This window comes from Plodia interpunctella, chromosome Z (assembly GCF_027563975.2).
Source record: "Plodia interpunctella isolate USDA-ARS_2022_Savannah chromosome Z, ilPloInte3.2, whole genome shotgun sequence".
NCBI classification, from domain to species: Eukaryota; Metazoa; Arthropoda; class Insecta; order Lepidoptera; family Pyralidae; genus Plodia; species Plodia interpunctella.
The window spans coordinates 8,521,859-8,543,898 of NC_071324.2; the positions used below are offsets into that span (position 1 = coordinate 8,521,859).

Sequence of the window (22,040 nt, forward strand, 5' to 3'; positions counted from 1 at the left end):
AGCTAAATTGAAGTAGTTATTATACTTAATGATAACGATAATAATAAGACAATAGGATAGATGATCAAGGTCAGAAGATACTAAAATACTGACTGTAATGCTGCTGCATTAGTATAGAAACATTTAAAGTTGGTTGGAAAGTGCATTAAAAAAATTATAAAAATAAACTCAACTATCGTAAGAAACTGATATTTTGAAACAACTTTTAGCAGTAGTTTATCATCGTAAACATTGTCGGATAAACATAGTTGTTTTTGTTAAGAAATTATTCTATAGACGTCACGTTAGAGTATTATTTAGTAATATGAATCGTTTGGACGCGCTCAAAATTTAGTTGTTTTATTTTTGTCACATCTTTTAAAGTGTGTTTCTAATAAAATAGGGGATTTCGAATAGAAAACAAAATAAAATTGTATCATCTACCCTACAGAGCACTAAAAGCAAATATTTAAACTGCACCAAAAATATAGCAAGACATAGGAAATTGGACATGAATATGGAAATATTTTTCCGAGAAGCAACCATAAAAGCGTCATTTTTATTGCACACAGTTTGAAAACTCAAAGGGTGTCGTTCCAAAATCACTGCAGCAAGTTGTGGGATCAAATAATGTTAAAAGTAACAAGTATTTTCGTAGCAGCCAACCGTGGCCCATCTCCGAGCTCAAAGAACAGGCATCGTGCCTGTGATATTGAAGTGCTTTGTAACCAACCTAATAGTCTGTGTATACTGAAAAAAAAAATTTATAAAATTCACGATTCTATCTTTTACTTTGAACTAGCACTGCTGCTTTTTTGTTTGTATATTCGCATGTAATTGATTCTTCCGAAATAGCTCTCATTATTTTACCATTATCATTATTAAAATGCAATCAAGATATCAAAGGCGTTAGAAATACTGTTCGATTCAATGAGTTTTTTTCAGCGTTTCTTCCCAGTAGTGATCTTTTCGAAATATTAAAAAATATGTTCGGAAAGTACCTACGTACTTATATGGTTGTAGGTATATATTGTATAATTAAATTGGTGTTATTATTGTCATTGTTATAAATGATCTTGCCAAAATTAGGACTGCAAACTATATAAGAATGTATTTATTACATTATACTTTCCGTAAAAACTTTACAACAGACAGCAAATGGAACAGAATTTTTATTGCTTCTTAATTTAAGGCGGCTTAGAATCGCCGGTGCTTAAGATATTTCAGTGTCATTATTTCGTCAGCTTAAATCTTTTAAAAGAAAGGCGAGGACAAAGTCGATACATTTTGTAATGTAACGAAAGAAAACATGAATTTTGTTAGTCAAATACAGTCAAAAATTGTAAAGAAAGTTTTTCCAAAATATTGCTTTTGAGCAAAACGTATACTTTCTCAGATACAAAGCATCGTCGGCGTGGTGAATATAGTTTGAACGGTGAATGGAAGTTATTCTAGTGCGATGCATTTCCCTTTAACGATTATTCGTTCATGCAGACCGGATTACTCGTATACTTAAACACTACGACGCATTAAATAAAGTTGTTTTCATGTTTCAATGGTTAGACCAGGATTGAACGCAGCGCACAATGGCGGCGCACACAATGCCGCTAAGTTACGTTCTACCGCTAACCGTTGAGGGTGAAAAGATGCACATTTCATATTCCTAGTCGGGTATAATCTTTCAACTCGTGTATTGCATTGAGTAACAAAAAGCTTTATATTTGAGAAAAATACTATAAATTTTGAAAGTTGTGTAGGTCATAACGGTAGTATTGGTCTATGACAAGGTCATAACGAGTCAATGAGTAAACTAATTGCAAAATTTAATTTACTCATATTTATCTCAGAAAACATCACAGAATTTTAAAATCATCAATATAACAATACAAACGTTATGATGACGTTATATACCTTAATTGGCAAGTAAACCGAGTGAAAAAGATGTGATATTGAAATGAATTTTCGACTAGTCTGGCGCAAACGTGCGTGGGTTTGTGTTTTAATTAGGTATATATTTTTAACACAAAGCATGTAATTTATTTAATTAAATAAAACATTATCGGCTAAACAGATAATGTATTAACAAAAACAGCAATTATTATTATAGATTTAAAAATCTTCACTTATACAAATTATACAAACAATAATAAAATCGACATACTTATTAAATAAATGCTAGCCTAGATATACACTAACACTAAAACAAATATAAAGAAGATCAACCAACAAATTAGTATCTCTTAAATAATTTGAAAAAAGCTGAGAGAAGAGTGCGCCCGCACTAGACAAACAAACTCGAAAAACTTATTAGTAACTACCTGATGACCGCGACTTCGTTCGCGTGGCCGATCAACTTTTGGTAAGAAGTCATAATTATTAGAGAAATTTAACTGTACAGACAAACCGTAACGATAACTATACAGAAGATGCTCATCAGACTCAAAAAGGTTAATGTATATTTGTATATTTCCTATAGTTTAGTTGGCCCATTATGGCTCTTCTTCAGATGTTCCAGATTTTCAACTCTTATACGAGAAATGCTCATCAGGCTGGACAACTTTTGTTCAGACATCATTTCTTTATTTAGTATAGTTTAACTGGAGCATCATGGGTCTATATCAGGTGTTCCATATCTTCGATTTTTAAAAGTCTACAGAAAATACTCATCAGGCTGACCAACTTTTGTTAAGGCGCTTTTGTCATATCTGTTATAGTGTAGCTGGTCTGTTGGAGTTCAACATCGGGTGTTCCATATCTTCGACTTGTATACGTTATCAGAAAATGCTCATCAGGGAGAACAATTTCGGTAAGGTTACTTTTCTGTGTTTCCTACAGTTTAGCTGGTCTTTATAGGTACTGCTAGAGCTGTTCCTGTTTCCAAAATAAATTATACACTATATGTTGACCAGGCTTTATAGCTATAGAACAAAAAAGTTTCATACAAATCCCTCCGGTAGATCCAGAGATTAGCGTGTGCAAACAAATAGATAAACAGACATACAGACAGACTTTTTTAAATTCTTATTCTATTACAGATTCTTTACAGATATCTTTTTTTATATTTAAATATCTTCAATGTACAGAAACACTTTTTTTACTGTTTTATTATATGTATTGATGTATTGATTTGATATCTTTAAAGCCACCAACGTTTTGCTTAAAATATCCATGTCGACTTCACGTGATAGCTTATTATAATTGCTACATGTCCTAAAAGTTGAAAAATTTTGCCGGTAATTTGTTGCTGTCACTGTTTTGATTCTACTTTGCGGAGCTAATAATTTAATAGATTTAAGTATTTCGTGACAATCAACATGAGAACTCGTGATGTGGTGCAAAAAAACAAGATTTATATATAAGCAATATGATGCATTTTACAAGATAAAATATAATTAGTAAAATTAGACTTCGAACGGTAATTAATATTTTATAAGCCTTTTCTAAACGTTCAATATAAGAACATTATTATACATAAGGTTCCACGCCTGAGACGCGTATTCCGAATGAATCTGACATTATGCGCAATGGAATGTTAAGTGACTTGACTTGCTTAAAATCTTTCGAGTTTCTAAGTACAAATCCAAGACATTTAGAAGATGTTTTAATTATGGAGTCTATATGGTCACTAAAAAGTAGTTTTCTGTCAAGTACAAGTTCTAGATCTCGAATAAGTAGGTAGGTAGTCCATTTGAGAAAGATAGTGTTTTCATTTGACTCTTGACTGCATGTTTAAAAACAATAAAACGTCTTAATATACATTATGATGGAGGAAGACGGAACAATGGATCGTAGCCCTTAAATTGAGAATATTATGCATTATAAAGGATATGACTAATTGGTTGTTTGTGAACTATTTTAGATTTTACCGATAGTAACAAAGAAACGATTATATTCAATTCAATTTTAATTCATGACATGATGTTCATAAATCAATAAGTGATGATTATATAAATTAGTCGATTTATCTTTCCTAATTAAAAAGTAAACATCGTCGATCAAATCAAATCGAGTAAAAATAACTAAGAGAAAAAATAGTAGGTTTATCTATTTTTTGCTTTCAAAATATAGATAATACTGAAGCCGTTACTTCTCAAAATAGGTGTAGGAAAATCAGACGAAGATAATATTTTCTTGAAAATTCGCGATGTGCCTACAATAAAAATGCCGCGCCAACGGATTACCTTGCTCGCAGCTTGCTATAATATTTATAAATACCTTGTTTATTGTTTCTATCACGTTTTGGATTAAATTGTTTAGATTCAGACGTCTTGTTGTGAATATTATAATGTACATTTTGTCGGCCGCAAGGTGGCGGCTCCACGTTGGGCGTCTAATGCGTGTTTCTATTTTTATTAGTATTTTATTTTATTGATCCAGAAAATATTAATCAGTTATTTTTCATAGCGACTTTCAGAATTGAAAAAAAAATTAAATTATATGATTTGAAATTGTATTTTTTTTAATACTATTTATTATCCTTACATATTATAAAACAAAGTCCTCTAACGCGTCTTTCTGTCTGTTCACTATAAAATAAAAAACTACTATATGGATTTTCATGGGGTTTTCACTATTAGATAGAATGATTCCTGAGGTAGGTTTAGGGCTAAGTATAATTTATTATGTTTTTACCCGAGCGAAGCCGAGATGGGCTGCTAGTACTCCTATAATGTATGTATTTAGTAAATTTAGTGTAAAAAGGAGTGGGATTCTAGCTACTGACTATATTCTGTGGGAAGGCGATATATTTGGCCATAAATAATAACTTCATGCATAAACAATAGCCACCATCCCTAACCTACGCTCCTTCACGAATATGCGCGACACCCATTAATATAGTCATGAAATATACCACGGACATACGAGTGCTTCCGGGCAATGGCAAACTTCAGTTCAAACATAGAAATTCTAATTCTCATTTGTTTTATTTCGCAATTTTTTCTTGCGAAATAAAACAAAATTCTGAACTTCAATCTATTGTGCTCACAATACTTAGGATTATTAAAAACAATTCATTTAATTTCAAGCTAAGTACAAAAACTACAACATTACGAAACTGTTAATTTTTTCGAAAAACAATGACAGAAATGCAGAACGTCATGAGTGTTTATTTATTTGAAGGAATTTTATCATTCTGTTTATATTAGAAATTAATCTTTAACACATTGCAAAATATCTAGCTCTAATAGAACGGAAACTACGATGTGTAGGTAGGTATGTCTGTTGTTGGAAGTAATGCATGGTGCCTACGTGATTGAGATCTAATTTATCGACGAGCATTCACAACGCCGCCTCAGTCTAAATCACAATAAAGGGCGTACAGCGTGGCTCGACGTCACAGTACAGTATGATACAGAATACATTTCTCGACTGTTTACACCGTCAGGTCATGCATATCATAATAATATTTAATGCGTTGTCTTGTTCATACAAATTAAATGTATATTCAAAATTTTAGCTCAATCGGTTGAAGATATCATTTGTGTCAAAATTTATTTACAAGATCGCTCCCGCACAAACTTGCTTGTAAAGATAGTAATTTTTGTAAGTCAAAGGATATAAAAGTACGTTAAGGTTGAGTTGGACAGTCAAGCTTGACGTTGACTTTAATCTGCGCAATGCCCATACGTTTACCAAAATTTGCGTTTTTCTGCGCAGGTGACTGGAGCAACCCATTCTGTTTTTCAGATTTCAAAACAAAAAATAAATGCCATACGGACAGAAGAATAATAATAAGCAAGCTTATCCATACGGGTCTTCTGAAGAATCGACATCGAACAACCGAACAACACGCTGCAATGGCGAATCTACTCAATATTTTGAGTGATTATAATATTTATTCCATCTAAGCATACAGAGCGTGACGAGCATTAGAGGAAGCGTGTGAATTTATTTAGATCGTAGCCTGCGGAAATTCCTAGTCTCTGCTTCTCCTCGTATGTAATGTGGCATGGACTGGCTACTTGTATCTGTGCTTTTTATAACGGTATTATTAACTGTTAGTGTCAAGTCCAACAAACTAGACTCATGGAATTAGTAGAAGTACTTATTAAATCTATGACTAGTCTATAGCCGCATAAGAGCTTAGCAAGTTTCATTCCGTTGGTGTGATTGAAATTATTGTTTTGTCAAATTCCGTAAATATTATGCCGATGTGTAAATTTGAGGTCTTTAACGAGAACAATGGCCAGAGTACATACGTCGCGTGAATTAGTGAGGTATTCCTCGAAGCGCTAGTATATTTTGTTAAATAAAGTGAAGGATGAGTTAAAAGTGCTTTTACGCTAAGTAGATGTATTACAGTATAGTTGGCGAATCAACATAATTATACGTTAGAGTGTGATACGTGTTCATCAGAATTACCAGAAAATAAATAATATAATAAAATAGTAGCCCATAATAATAATATTAAAGAACATTTACATAGCATTTTAAATTAAACATAACCATTTGGTAAAAGAGAGGCCGCATTCCTATTTAATAAATATATTAAAAAATATTTCTGTTTGTTACTGAAATTAAAACATGATTTTTTTTATTACAATGCATTAAGCAACGTTTACATTCTGTATGTTATTTATTTTGAAGCCCATGCAGATTACGCGTATTGTGAGGCCGCCTGTGCGTTGCTGTCACCCTAAATTTTCTTTACATCTCGCTTTGCGGTGAGCAGAACAATGGCCAAGTAACTATCTACTGAAAATATTCTACGAGTGAATGCACGAAAACTAATGTTTATTTCATGTTGGGGATTTAGCAATCTTTAATTTAATTACACCGTGCGCGGTCGCATGTTGCAAACTGAAAGCTTTAAAAATATCCATATGAACATTATTACAAGATATTGAAAGATTTCAATAATTCATTGTTTAAAAATTCTAAATTGACTAGACAGGTGGTATGGCGAAATACTAGTACATAAAATATGTGATGCATGTATTCAGTTTCGATGTGATTGAAATTTAATATGCTTGGTTATAACCACTAAGCGTTATACCCATATTAGTATTGCCAATTTGATCACTCACATTAGTTATATCAGAAATGGTATAGTATGGTAGGTATGACGAAGATATCGGACATGCAATCAGTGACGTCAGTCATGAAGTTGCTATGATGATCATGATTATGTTAATAAGTCAGAAATCTATAAATTAATACTGAACTGAAGACTTGATGGAGACGAGACGAGATGGAATACCACTATTTTCATTTGTAAGGGATGAGTTTAATATGGTATGGCGCCTCAAAGCACTTTTAACAATATTCTAGAATAATTTTGTCTACGAGCTCCATGCTCAAACTGCCCTAATAAAAATACACAAAGAAAATACAAATTCATTCATCATGAGGCATTCATTTTTTTTAATATACTCTAAGTACAGTCGAAGGCATGAATGAAAAAATCGCAGGAAAGGACCTTTTAGACTTGACTTGGCTTTACCAAAAGATTCATGAGTTTTTTTTAGACAATCTAACAGATCGAAATTTTGAATTTCTGGTGTATGTATAGCTTACTAGAAGAGGATAATTTCTATGTTGTAGTCAATCCAGGGGTTTTCACATATGGGCACGAAAATACGCCGAAATGGTTCCAATAAAGGATGGTATCAGAGTTTGCTTTTCGCTCGACATGGCGGGCACTGCCCTGCCACTAGATTGCAAAAATGCGAATTACCAGTTGCTTCACTGTTGATCTTTCTACTTGTTTGACTTCAAATTATATTTAAAAATTCTTCTCATAGGCGATGAACTATTAATTTGTCATTATTTTAAAACATCAACCGCTTGCTCCAGCCTGCTTATCTAAATAAGCATAGCCTTCGGATTTCCTGAATCATCGCTTTGTTTCCCTCGTGAAGGGTAAACACGTGATTCTGTATGTTTGCTCCATATCCAATCTTCGCTGTAATAGTTTCCACTATATATGACGTTTAGTATTACGAGCATGCCTCACGGTACCCAGGGAGCCCTAAAATAAAATAACAGGTGTGTTCTCACGCCAACACACGCGAGGAGTGCGTTCGTTCACTTATAACTCACTCCATTATTTAACACCCGACCGGCGTTACACAAAAAGATTCCAGTACTTTCGCGATACTTTTTTGATATTTTGCATAGATAAGTATATGATATAATCATTGTAAAATTATCGGGAAGAGCTTTAACTCGCTATCAATATTAACGTCAGACTCTGTAAGAAATAATACAAATACATTATTACATTTAATATCCTCAGTATTTTGTGTTCTGAGAATATAAAATATATTTGTATAGAAATTTATTTACCAGTATGACAGGATCACTGTATTGTGTAATTGTTTAGCTTAATTAAACTGCCACTTCATCTTGAGAATGAAGTCAAGCACTCGCTATTAGCTACAATCACTTTATGCTGCGGATCTATGAGTACACTCAGGATATTAAAACCATGTATTTAAATTATGCTGAATATCAGACAAACTGATAAAATCTAGTAACTATTATTACAGCTCACAGGATTAGATTACGTTTGTTTTACAAATTTTGTAGATTCGTTTTATCTTAATATAAGCTAAAAAATATAATTAGTTAAGGCGCATGTATCTCGTGCCAAGCTCAATTTTAATTTGTTTAAGAATATTGCATTTTTTTTCTAGAAGTTTCAGTTATCATGAGTATAGAGGAGGCAAGTGGAAATCCCTAGTATCTGCATTCCTGCAGAGGAAACAGGCGTGATAATATACATATATTAAATTATAAACATCCAATGCGATGTACTGCGCTTTTGTTTTATTTTGTTTTGAGCGAAACAAACGCGTGGACTTGTGGTGTGAGCAAGTGGTGAGCGAGGCAACTGACGTCGCTTCGTGCTCCGTTGCAGCGACGCAGCGTATAACCGCTCCGCTATGCTACATTTATTTGCATAGGTGTTGACATGACGTGTGTTGATGTTCTTAGGCGCTTTCATTAAAATGTAGCCTGTAATTATACTGTATATATTTGTAGTAAATTATTGTTTGTATCGTTGTAGCAAATGTATCGACTATATGGAATTAGTAGGTATTCCGTACAACGAAGTACTTATTAAATCCATGATAAATGATTTGAAAATGGCGAGGTTTTTATTGGTCCCCATTAATTTGAACACCAGAGTCCATTCGCTTAGAAGAAGAACAAGAGATTTTTTTTTCATAGGTACTCGATAAATGTGTTTCAGGACGCAGCAATTGAATCGTACCCTTTCCTTAAATTCTTGTGAAATTGAAATTCTCCTGAAATTATTGTCTTTGTTTATTAATTCGGTTATATAAATACACTTGCTGTTTGTTTTCAATCATATTTGGTTGTGTTAAAATTATGTCTATATTGATTACTTTGAAAAAATAAATTAACAATTTCCATCAACACACAAGCCCGTTGTTATTTTTTAGTAAAATCCAATATACTTACATATTGTTGTGTATTTTTTATAAAGTGGTATGCAAATGTGGGGTCCACCCGTTAGGCTCTCGTTCCGCGATGATCCTATGACCGCGACGCACTTGATTGTTAAACAAGCTTGTTTTTTTTTAAACCATGAGTAAGTATTGTTGAAAATATAAGTGTTTCTGTATATTCATATTTTCATTTAAATGGGTTTATAAAAATAGACGAGTAAAAAATTGTTTACCCGAACAGAAATTGCAAATTTTTATTTTACTTAATTTTTTGAACTTCCATATCCCATGGACAATAAATATTAGAAAAACTAAATTAAACATATACAACGCATATGTAATTAACGATTTTTATTTATCATTTCTGCGCTCTAATAGTCGAAAAGTTGGAGAAAAAAAAATAAAACGAGAGTCTTATGCCAAGAGCATAGCGGACAAAGAAAATTTAAAATCTATGAGCGTCGCGGCCAAAACCTCAGCCGCTAGATATTAAAGGTGTTAGTTGTAGTTTACCACCATGCCAGCTACGTGTATGAACATATTTCCCTTGACGAAATGGTTGTCCTGACCATCTAAATACATTTTATTTCATAGTACAACATATTCCCTCAGAAACGTGCTATGTATCTTAAAACTATAATGCGTCAGAGCCTTATCTTTAATTTTCGTTATAAATAAAAAAAATGTGTTGGTGGTGCTGGGCACATTGCACCATAATCTCTATGTCCGAAGAGTTCATCAATAGAAACAAATTGAAAATGTTATCTCAGTATCTTTGTGACAAGAGCAATCTCATTTTATATAGTAGCTCAGTACAGTGCGTATTTATCTTTCTGGAATCTAGTTTGAAGCGACAGTTTTCCGATCCCGTATTCTGGCCCCTATTCCTCATTTGTGCATATTTAACTTTCTCTTTGGCGTTCAAATGTAAGAGTAACTCATGTTATAAACATCATGATATCAAAATCTTGTGATGAATATTCATGGAAGATATTTTATTTTGGGCAAACACAAACCGACCAGTAATTAGATGAAAGGACAAAATGACTCAGACGTGCAACTTTTAAAATGTATTTTTGTACTATATTGAGTGATTTTCTCTTTACTAATCCTCTTAATTAATCGTGGTTTATGTAAACGTTTATTGATATCTATCATATAGGCGTATTACTTGGTCTATGAATTTGGTTAGCACATCAAGGTGACAATCTTTATAGTCGTATTCCTCATAGCTGAGTGTGGTGGTCATTACTTGGAATGAAATACACACAACAACTTTCTTATTTAGGTATACAAACGGTAGGAGGTAGGATCCCATAGGAGGGGCGTCTTAACCATGTCTTAACCACAGCTTCAACAGTGATATTGCGCTAACCAAAATCATTGCAAATTCGGTGAAGGTCTACGTAGGTAGTGTAAATTGAAATTATGTTGACTACACCACTGTGCAAAACTATTAAGATGACCTCCCAACTTGGTAAATTATGATATAGCTATAGCTTTATCTTACACGTTATTCGAAAATGTAAATTATTTTTGTTTTTTATTAGTTTAAACTCAGATTACTGGCCTTCTCAATATGTTTACGGAAATGTACTGAAATGTTCACTGGATAAGCAAAAATAAATACGGTCTGTAATATTTTCCATATACAAATTCCGTGTTTTCTTTGTGTAAACTATAAAATATAGGTAGCTCCGGTTATTACGATCCAAAGAGGAGGCTGCTGCCTCTGCCAAGTTATGAGCTGTTCCTAGACCTTTCTTCATTTTTAATGCAATACATTCCTTCACATTGACTTGATGTCTCATCTCGAGCAACTATTTCTTTTAAAATTATCTCATAAAATATTGGCGATTATTAGGGCAGGTACATTAAATACTTTTTAATAGTAGTAATAATTAGGAAATAAAGATAATGCTGCACATTTACTAACTTTTTAATTAGTTCACAGTGGATAAAAGGGCCTAATAACTAAACTTTAAAACACAATTTAAAAAACCGGCTATATTCCTGTATCATTTACACGAAACTCCGGCCGATCCCGTAACATAAAATTGTGCAGAGATTATCGGAACTAACAAACACAAACTGTGCTAGTATTTCACGTATTACACTTACGCTTTTGTATGTTAACAACGTTTACGTCTAGCGCGGCATTTCAAGGCGGTTTGATTGGAATTGAATCGAGCGCAGCGTCTTGTACTAGTTTCCAAATATTTAAGATAAATAATTAACTTATTATATTATTATTTATTTAAACAATAAATTATTGAACATTTCAAACTATGTGTTTTAAAGAAGATATAGTTCTATTATGTTTAGCTATTATTATATTAAGGTAAATATAATGGTGAAAATACCCTTTTATATATTCCTGGATATTTTACATTGATTGAGTTTAATTTGTTATTATAACGTGCCTATAGATAAAGAATGATAAGTATTTTCCTTACGATCTTAAATATTTGTTTTAATTTTTTTTACTCAAGTAAAATTTATAATGTTGAGCTTCGTAAATGTACTTCGTATAGCACCGAAGGGTAAATTACGAAAACCCCTATTCAATTTTCTTGACGGAATTCACATTTTAATAGTTAATTAGTACTATTGTTGGACTAAACGGCATAAAAGTATAAAAATAAATATATATGTTAGAACCATAAGGTTCTATTTACTTATTCATATTGATTCCGAAAAAGTGGAGTAAAAGTGACAAGTTTTTAGGTCTTTAGCTTTACTTTTTTGGTCTTTAGTAAAAACTGGAAAATAGTGTATTTCGAAAATGAATAAAAGCACCGCCACACACCAGGCCCACAGAAACGAATATGAGGATTGAACGCGTATTCTGTAAGACAAGTAAACATATATGATTAAAATTAGTATTAGTTCAATTTCCAGTTTCCCGCTACGCAACTTGTCCAATCCCGCTTCCCTTCATGTAGGGCTCCCGTACCATTACCTACATATTTTTCCATCCATCACGTTTGAGGGTTAGTTTTCAGAAAAAAAAACTGAAACATGTCATTAATTTGTTGTAAACAACTAAACTCCAAATTTTCAAGCCACTAACTTCAACTCTCCAGGGAAACAAAATTTCACCTTTCAAGTGAACCTACATGCTTCCTACGCCCAGTAGTTTAGCCAGCCAGTCAGTTAGTCCGTCAGTCAATAACAAGATATTATGTGCCAGTCATTGAGAAAAATGTGTGGAATATGAAAATAATAAAGCAACAGAAAATAATAAAACAATCTACATTGTTTAACGAGAAATGAAAGTCACAGATTCTAACGAGGATGTATGTGAGGCATGAGGCGTTAGTCGATGGTCTTTGATCTTTAGATAATACTTAGATGATTTTTAGATAATACTATAAAGTTATTACCTAACTAAGGTGTCAATATTTACAAGAATGGCTGTCAGGGAAGTCTGAATAAAAATAAATGAGAAAACAAAAATTATTGCGAATTGTGAAACAACGAAATCTCAAAATTTGTTCTACACAAAAGGACTGAGTTTATATGAGCATGCAGTCTTTTTGCGCCCGTATTGTAGGTCGTTGTCGTCCGAAATAATTCCGGTCATATATCAAAGAACACTGTGCAGGCTACTATTTTACAGAACAAGGACACTGGTGCTAAATATAGAATTAAACTTTGATGGGCAAAACAACGAATTTACTATTTTCATGAAAATTTCACAGAATACTTTAATATTTTGATTATCAGTCGGTTGAAATGTATTTTTAACCTCCGTCTACAGGATTGACATTATAAAGCAAAATTTTGTATCTTAAAATGATAGGCAAAGGGAAAAAATTAAATCAGTCATTCATAAAAGTAACTTATTTAATTATACTAACTTTACAGTCACTTTTAAGTTTAGTTATCGCTTACTTCTTCTAATTCCTCTCAATATCTTTTCTTTCACTTTCGGTGTTATCCATTCATCATTTAGATGTAATATACGAACCAGCTAAAGGTGCAGACTGCAGCCTTTGTTTTGTTATCCTAGAACTTACCAATCCATAATAAAACAGTATTCTATATTAACTTTTTGAAACTTCTACCTGTATAATATTGCATCGTTTAATATTTTATTCAAATACATATTTGTGTACGTACACGCCTTTACATTATAGCATATTATTACGTGATACTTCTAGGGCCAACAAACTTAGGGTAAATTGAACCGTCAATTTTGACGTATAAACAAAATGGCGTAATTTCCGTTAAAATCAACCTCAAAGTTGACGGTGCAAGCCACTTTAATAATTTACAAGTGTAAAAGCAACCTACAATAAAAGTGAAATAAATAATTATAAATAAGTAAGACAGATAGATATATATATATATAAACTCTTTATTGCACCATTTACAAAGTAGTTATAAGTAACAACAATATATTCAAAAATAATGAGTGCAAAGGCGGACTTATCGCTAATAAAATTTCTTCCAGCCAACCTTTGGATGGGAAGAGAAATAAGTAAACTAACGTAGTACACTTAACGGTAGTAAATAAATAAACAATAAATAAAATATTAAAATACAGATAGGCGTAAATGTTGTTGTTATAGAACAATGAATAAATATTATTTATAATAGATTAAAGAAAACTAATATAATGCGACTTTACTTGCTTCGTAAAAGTTGACAAGGTTTGGGCGTTGCGAATTTCAGCCGGCAATGCATTCCACAAACGAGCAGCCTGGACAGTAAAGGAGTGAGATTACAACTGGGATACGTGAACAGCAATAACTAGGTGAAAGGAGTTAACGCTATGTCGTACCTCGCGATTATTGACCTCACTGAGAAAACAGAAACGTTCTTTGAGATAAAGAGGAGTTTAAGTGTTGTAAAGCACCGAGTACAGAAGTGAAAGGATACGTAGATTTCGATGACATCTAATAGGGAGCCAACATTAAACAGGTATCAACAATAATGGATATAGAGCCAAGTTACGTTTTTATATCCATGAAATACTATTTCTGAGACGTGAAAATTATTTTGTACAGCGAAATACCAATATGTCAATTTTCACAAAACAACAGATTTTATGCCCGCATTTTCTCAAAAATTAGCATTTGTCCACGGCTACACCCGCGTGAATTTCGCTCGCGTGATTAATGTAGGTATTCATATAAGTAGGCCCTTTATATATTTTATGTACATGTCATCCTATATTACACACTCGTACGTCAAATTCATAAATAATACACTTGTCAGTATTAACGTATAAGTTTTGAATTAGCATTATCACTAAATAAATGTACAAAGATTCCACATATAGGTACGTAGATGTCGAAGACAAATACAAGAAAGGTAGCCCAGGCTGCTTGGCTGAGAAGCAACAGGAATGCGAGAGACGACTTGGTTGATTACTGATTTTCACATACTTGCTTTTTTAAAAGAGGATAAATACATATTTTTTGTAAACAATTTCATATTTGCTATTTCTGCAAAGTATAATATTCATTGTCTTTGAAACAAATTATGCATTCATAAACATATTTTGATATTCAAGATTTTCGATTTCACACACACGTAGTGAAATGAAATAAGCAGTGTTCATGTTTTTTGTCGTTGAGAATATTCACGGACTGAATAATAAATTAGATGGGCTTCAAATTGTTGGAATAATGGAGTGCAAAAATTTCTATAAAAATGAAAGACGACGAATAAGTATTGTCTTAATAAACATTAAATACTTATTCGTCGTTGAAATTCGAATTAAAGGTATCCGGGATGAATATGCAAAATCTAGGTAACTAGAGCTCTCAAAGATAATTACACGACTGATAATGTTACAGATCACACGTGGTACAATTTGTTATGTTACTTGATTTGAGCACAGCCTACATGGCTCAGCAGATCCTAAAAACCAGCAATGTATACCGAATTCGCAATGTTCCACAAATGTATTGCAGCTGGCAAGAGAGAGGCATCCGGGGGCGGGTGGCTCGATTTCGGTGCGCCGTTCCATACTAATTTCAAAGTTAAATTCATAGACACGAACTGACACTGCAAGATTTTGGTCATTTCCTTTATATCAAAGCAGTTGGACAACTGTTAGTCTAATTAAACTGTGGTTCTAGTACTCCAACTGACCCTTCTCCAGTTCAGTCTCACCAAGTTTTCCGTAACATTAATCTCTCAGTTAAACTATCGAGTACACGCGTCGCAGTTAGCTGAGATCTTGGAACTTCATTGAATTATTGGACTAGGGATTGCGTTGTTCTTAATCAATATGTTTTGAAAGAAGTAAATTAACAATTTATTATTAAATACAAATTATTATAACCTGTTATTTGGGTTAAGGCAAAAATTATCGAAGTTTCCATTCAAACTCAATTACCAATATTTTCACTTACCTACTTAAGAATTTATTGTATTGTATAAATCGCATATAATTATGAAAAGAGCGATAATTTTAAACACTAACTTATTTGCCAACTATACCAAATAAGTCGCGGAGATTGAAATGTGCATTAAAATTACAAAAATAATCTAATCGACTAGGCATACTTAGTTATTATGACACTCGTCACCAATTGGATATAGGCTACCGGACAGGATAATTAAATCCAAGCAATATCATTATTATTAACTGCAAAAGTTACTGATAGAAGTAGATGACAGAGCAATCTTCATCTACTTCGCATATTCTTACAGCACCTACCCCTAGAATGTTATGCCTACTTGCGTATGCGTAAAATTTATGGTGGTGATATGTTGATTCTCAAAGCGTTTCGACCACTGCAGCTACCTTGTCATTACAGTAGTTCAAATTTTAACGAAGAGAATTCATTTTACTACCCGACTTTAAAATAATCATTCTGTATTGTGGTAATGTACATTTTATGAATGAATTTGGAAATTATTCCTTTCTCAGTAAAACGGGGTCGAAACGCTCTAAAAATCACCCGATTACCATATGCGTGGAGTCGCCAGAGAGCTGTGAGAGAAGATTTCTTATTACCTAGTCGTTTATTAATACCGTAAGATAAGACTAGTCGTTTTTTAATTTATTCATTACAAGCAAGAATAAAAAATCTTTTCTCGTTATAAATATTGAGTAGGGACGACCCTTTCAGGTTTATTCAAAATTCATAACTTCTAACAAAACACATCCGTTTTTACACTTTTGATCCTGGCATATTACATGAGTGCATTAAATATTGACACGCACACCGAACTATTTGCGAATCTCCGGAGGCATTACTGACCACTATTCTTTTATTAATGTCCAATTCATATGTTCATCCTATACAGCTTTTGTAAAAGATTGTCATTTATCAAAATATTCCTATTTATTTACTGATATTTTATTGCACAAAAATTCTTACTAAAAGCATTATCTAACAGTCAACCTTTGTCCAACAAAGAGTGCTATGGCTATGGCTGTAATAAATATTACTTACATAAATGTTTACATAGAAATAAATTTACATATTTACACAACTAGTTAAGAAATTATATACTATACATATAAGATTCTTCTTCTTTAATAAACCATTTTAAGATTAGTTAGCAAATATGACAAAATTTCGCTATACAGACAGTAAAACATTAATTAGAATAATTATACGCCACCAAAGTATTATTATGTGAATAATTTACGATGGCGCTGTAACGATAACTGCAAAAACTGCAAACTTTCAGAACTCCACTTTTATACGCCACTTGATCTAATTCTATTGTAGCACCATTAGTGCTACAATAGAATTAGATCAAGTTATAGTATCAAGCAAAAAATAGTAAAACAACATATTTTTTTAGTCAGCGAAAATTAGACTCCTCCTGAATCACTAAGCAAAGATTTCCCAAATAATCATAATAGCTTTGATAACATGATAATAAAAAAAACTGTTTAAAATTTTTTGTTGTATCTGTAAATTTAAGTTGTTAGGGATTCGTATAAAAACTTGATGTGCGATTACACAGCACAATGGCACGAAATTATTGCAACATATATTTTCTAGTATCAAATTGTATTTTTTTTTCTTCAGAATTGAGGGAACTCAAGTGATATATACATTTAAGGTGTCTTTATTTTAAAATGACGCAATCACGTGTAGCGTGTGGGAGAGGCGAGACTCCCACTCTCGAAAAAAATCACCGGAATTGCTTCCTTCTCGAGGGCGGGAAATAATTTTAAAAATAGAGTGACATTGTATTCGAACAACTAGCTTTTGGCCGCGGCTTCGCCCGCATGAATTTCATAGCAAAAATCTCAGTAATTTTTTTATCGCGTACTCTGTATGACTGGTAAACATATATGATTCAAATTCGCATTTTTTCTCATCTTTAGTTCAATTTCCTGTTTCCCGCAAACTTGTCCAATCCCGCTTCCTGCTATGTAATGTAAAGTAGATATCCCGTACCATTTCCTACATATTGTGCCATCATGTTTATTGCAATGTGTCCTGTCCCGCCGTTTCCCACTACGTGTCTCCTTCCCATTTCCCGCTTCTACTTCCACTCTCGCTTTCTGCAACTCAGGCCGTCCCGTTTTCCATGACTTTTATGTCCTGGTTTTTAATTAACCACAAACGTAAATTATACATTTTTTGTATTTACTATTACTGTTATTTACTACAAAAAGTAAGTGTGCCTATTTTCAGCTTTTTACTTTGAAAATTGTATTAAGTCCCATACAATCTCTCACCTCCCTTTTGAAGGGGTTGAGGGTTAATTTTCAGAAAGATCTGAAACACACTGAATTCATTACTTGCTTGAACAACCAAAACCCAAATGTTTAAGTCACTAACAGTGTAGAACGGTGTTCAACGGCTTTTCACCCCTTCCACCCCCTTCGGAGTAGAATTTCCAAAAATCCTGTCTTAGTGCTAATCTAAATTTCAGCTTCCCGCCCAGCATTTGCGGGAGTACGTTGTCTGTCAGTCACTCAGTAACGGAAATTTTATACTGATATATTGATACATACTGCGCCCACTCTCTTCTATCCTCTTTCACTACCCAGTCTTGCTGGAAGAGATTGCTGAGCGATAGGCCCACCATTGTATGTACATGTATTGTATTATTTTGTACTGATATTGTTTTTATGGGCAATAAATATATTTTGTCTTGTATTGTAAATTTAGTTTTAAAAAAGAAATAAAGTAGATAGAGAAATCGTTCTGACAACTGATAACAATTTTTGTATGAATACAAAGAATATAAATAAAATTACCTTGTGCATTTAAGTATCAAGTAAAAATCTTACGATTTCGTTGCGGGCTGTGACCGCGCTCTGCGTTACACCGCGAGCCGCCGTCGCCGCGTGCCGTGTTAAATAATATAAAAGTATCTACCTTCTTAAATAAAATTCGGTGTGCGTATTTTTTTTACGATATTTCAGAATCTTTTAATCTAATTTATGTGCTGTAAAGGACAAAATTTATCTTCGTGAAATTCTCTTGATGATGAAACAATCTAAATACTTACTCAATACTTTTAATCATAAGGATTAATATGCTTGTGTAATAATAATTATAAAAATGCACCTTTAAATTTACAATAACTTTTTACATCTAAAATGCCTTGTAGATACTTAATTATAAAAGATTGTATGTTGATTGATTTGTATCGCGGAATATTTTATGGATCTACTAAAATCTTATATTTTTGTAGTACATTGTGTTTTCAATGTTAGGGCCAGCGTACAAACGTTAAGATTTTCGTTAGCGCTTTTTTTTTCGGATTTCTTTATATCATATATAATGTTGATTGAGCAGGCTGAATACTAATTTATTTCAAAACAAAATGCCTATAGCAATCTCGGATAATGCTTTCTAATGGTGAAATAATTTTTGAAATCGGTTTGGTAGCTTCGGAGATTATCCGCCTCAAACATACACTCACAAACGATTACCTCTTTATAATATTAGTATGGATTTGTGAGATAGACACCATAGCGTGATATAGAGATTTAAAAGTTTTAGTGGCGCTATCTACTGATTTATTTCGGAAATACAATATATATATATATCTTTGTGTTCAAAACTAGAATATAACAAAATTAAATTGAAAATTGATGCCTTCCAATTATTATCTATATCAGACTTTCATCAATAAAAAAATGTATCTAAGATATTAAACCGGTATATAAGTACAATGTACCTACATACCAAATTTCAAGCAAATCGGTCCAGTTGATTTCGAGTGATGTGCGTTTAGAGATACAGACAGATAGACAGACAGACAGACAAAAATTTCCAAAACTATATTTTCGTCATCTATATCAGAAACTAAGTATATTCCATGAAGAATTAAAAAAATATATCATATGTACAAATTAGGCCTTTCTTCAATTTATATGTATTGATATTGATGATAATAAAAAAATAAAATGTTACGAGCATTTTTATTAGTGAAAAACAGCCAGTGTCATCACCACAATAAGCGGCATGTATCCTCTGCATATGAGTATCTTCCATATTAAAATTTGTTGAGTTTGATTTAATTTAACGTTACAAATTTAAAAGGAAATGTAGAGTGTCTGACATGGTTGAATATGAAAAATTGAAACTCAAATAGAGTCGTAAGAGAACCTTGTCGAACATATTGTTTTATTGAGGACTATGGAAAGTGAAATCTGGGCGACACTGATGGAGAGAGATAGAGAGTACGTGGGTTTCAAGTGAAATCCAATTAGGTAGCAAAGTGATTTATCAACGTCGACAGGTACACGTATTTTGCACCGCTTTTGGCGGGTGTCTATAATTATTTTCCATTAATAGTAGATTAGTAGCCAAAAGTTGCAAGGCATCAATTGCAGCCTTAGATATAAATATCTCACGGCACACAAGCGCAGCGAGGGCGCCTATAGTTCGAGAGTGCAATTGATGCTTACACCCCTTACACCCCAGTTCCTTACTTCTTACTTTACATCTCGATTGTGAGGTAAGTAGAAATAAAACCGGCATTACAATAATTGTTCTTTCCTAATTAGTACGTAATTATAAAAAAAATACAAAAGCAAAGAATATTTCATGTAAAAGTTTTCTATTCCCGCCTTTTTACATTAAAAAGAACCAAGTAAAGAACTTTTTTTTTCAAGAAGAAAATTGAGCTTCGCTGTTCGATATTTAAAATTGATGACGAAGACAAGGATGAAGAGCGAAGCGATCTCTTTGGTCATTGGGCTGAATGCGTGATGTCTATTGCCAGTATGATGGTTAGATGTACGCGAACATTTCGAAAGGGTGAAGTTTTTTTTAATTACATATCGCCCTGGGGCTTTTCTAGCTACATTATTACCCTAGAACACTTGTTGGTCACCTACAAGTCCCATTTGTGGGTAATAAGAACCTACTTACCGAACATGTGAGATGTAAAAGATTATACACTTGAAATTCAATTTTTATTTTTATAATAATATATAATGAACTACACTTGAAATTCTCTTTAATTTAAGTAATTTCGCGGATTCTTCCTCAGCCGTTGACTCAAGTTCTGCTACGTCAGCTTATTAAATATAATAATATTTAAACACATTTCATGTTATAATTTTCTTACACATAATACTAAAAAATTAAAAAACGAAATTTCTAACATGAATAAAACCATCGTTCGCAGAAAAACACCATTTACCACCGGCGCCGTCGTCGCTAACAAACAGTATTTTCATCGCAATAATAAAACACAAGCCTATAAGCCGCCTTAAACAACTTTTCTGGCAGCTCCTCTCCAACTTCCTTCTGAAAATTAACTTAATTATCAAGTATCGACTTACCAATCGGTATTTTGCTATCACTGGTGGTCGCTTGACCCTTCACTTTGGGGTTGAAATACAGCAAGAACAGAGATAAAAATACTAAGTTAGTGATTTTGAGAGTCATCTTGAATGGCAACATTTTTGCCCACTTTTAGTCAAACGTTATTTGCTTAGAATCCTTCACATTTTCAAATGGCACTAATGTTCGCGCGTAAGCTAGAGGGCGAAAGTTTCCGGGGGAGGCTCCGCGCCTCCGTGGTAACTCCGCGAGTGTCGACAAGCGACTGGCGCTCCAAGCCTCGCTCCGCCCTTCCCGCCCTACCCTCCAACATCCTCTCTTTTCTACATGATACGCACGACTTGTTTTATTACTTTTATTTTTCTTTAATAATCTTGTTTAATGGTCTATTTCGTTGCTCAATGAAACTTCTTAAATTTTCTTTGCGAATGCCGTGAGTTGTCCCCAACATTTGGTTTGCATTAAGACTCGCCTCTGCATCCGTGATAATGTTTTGAATCACTTTTTAGTTTCCATCCTCTGGCTTTGATTTTAAATAAGCTTGGGGACGTTGGAAAGCCAAATGGCTTTTCGATTGAAGTTTGTACTATTTGTTTTTGGGTTCTATAGCTATTGTTCGATGACGAAAGGAAGGCTTCAATACAGTCCTTTGATTTGCCTGTCCAGTCCTGCAATTTGAGTTCGGATTCAATAAAAGTAGTTTAGGGCACATATCAATAATAATGGCTCACTCCGATTTAGGAATTATCTTTTTAAAGTATTATTTTTACAAATATGGATAGATAATTAAAAATAAATTATCTAAGAAAATTAAAATAAGCACTATTAAAAATTAGGATGGAACTTTTATGCTATACTTAACTATTTTAAGTTTTCCAACAATTCTGGTTTAAATTAATGTATT

At 33.0% G+C, this 22,040-nt stretch overlaps 1 protein-coding gene across 1 annotated transcript in view; it reads right to left on the minus strand.

Annotated features, from left to right (window-relative positions):
* The window catches only part of LOC128682762 (glutamate receptor 1-like), a 146,669-nt gene extending 125,282 nt beyond the window's left edge, over positions 1 to 21,387 (minus strand). The window contains exon 1 of the mRNA XM_053767580.1: positions 21,136 to 21,387. Coding sequence (XP_053623555.1) covers positions 21,136 to 21,256 — 121 coding nt within the window. The 5' untranslated portion in view covers positions 21,257 to 21,387. The remainder of the gene's footprint in view (positions 1 to 21,135) is intronic.
* Between the last annotated feature and the right edge of the window lie 653 nt (positions 21,388 to 22,040).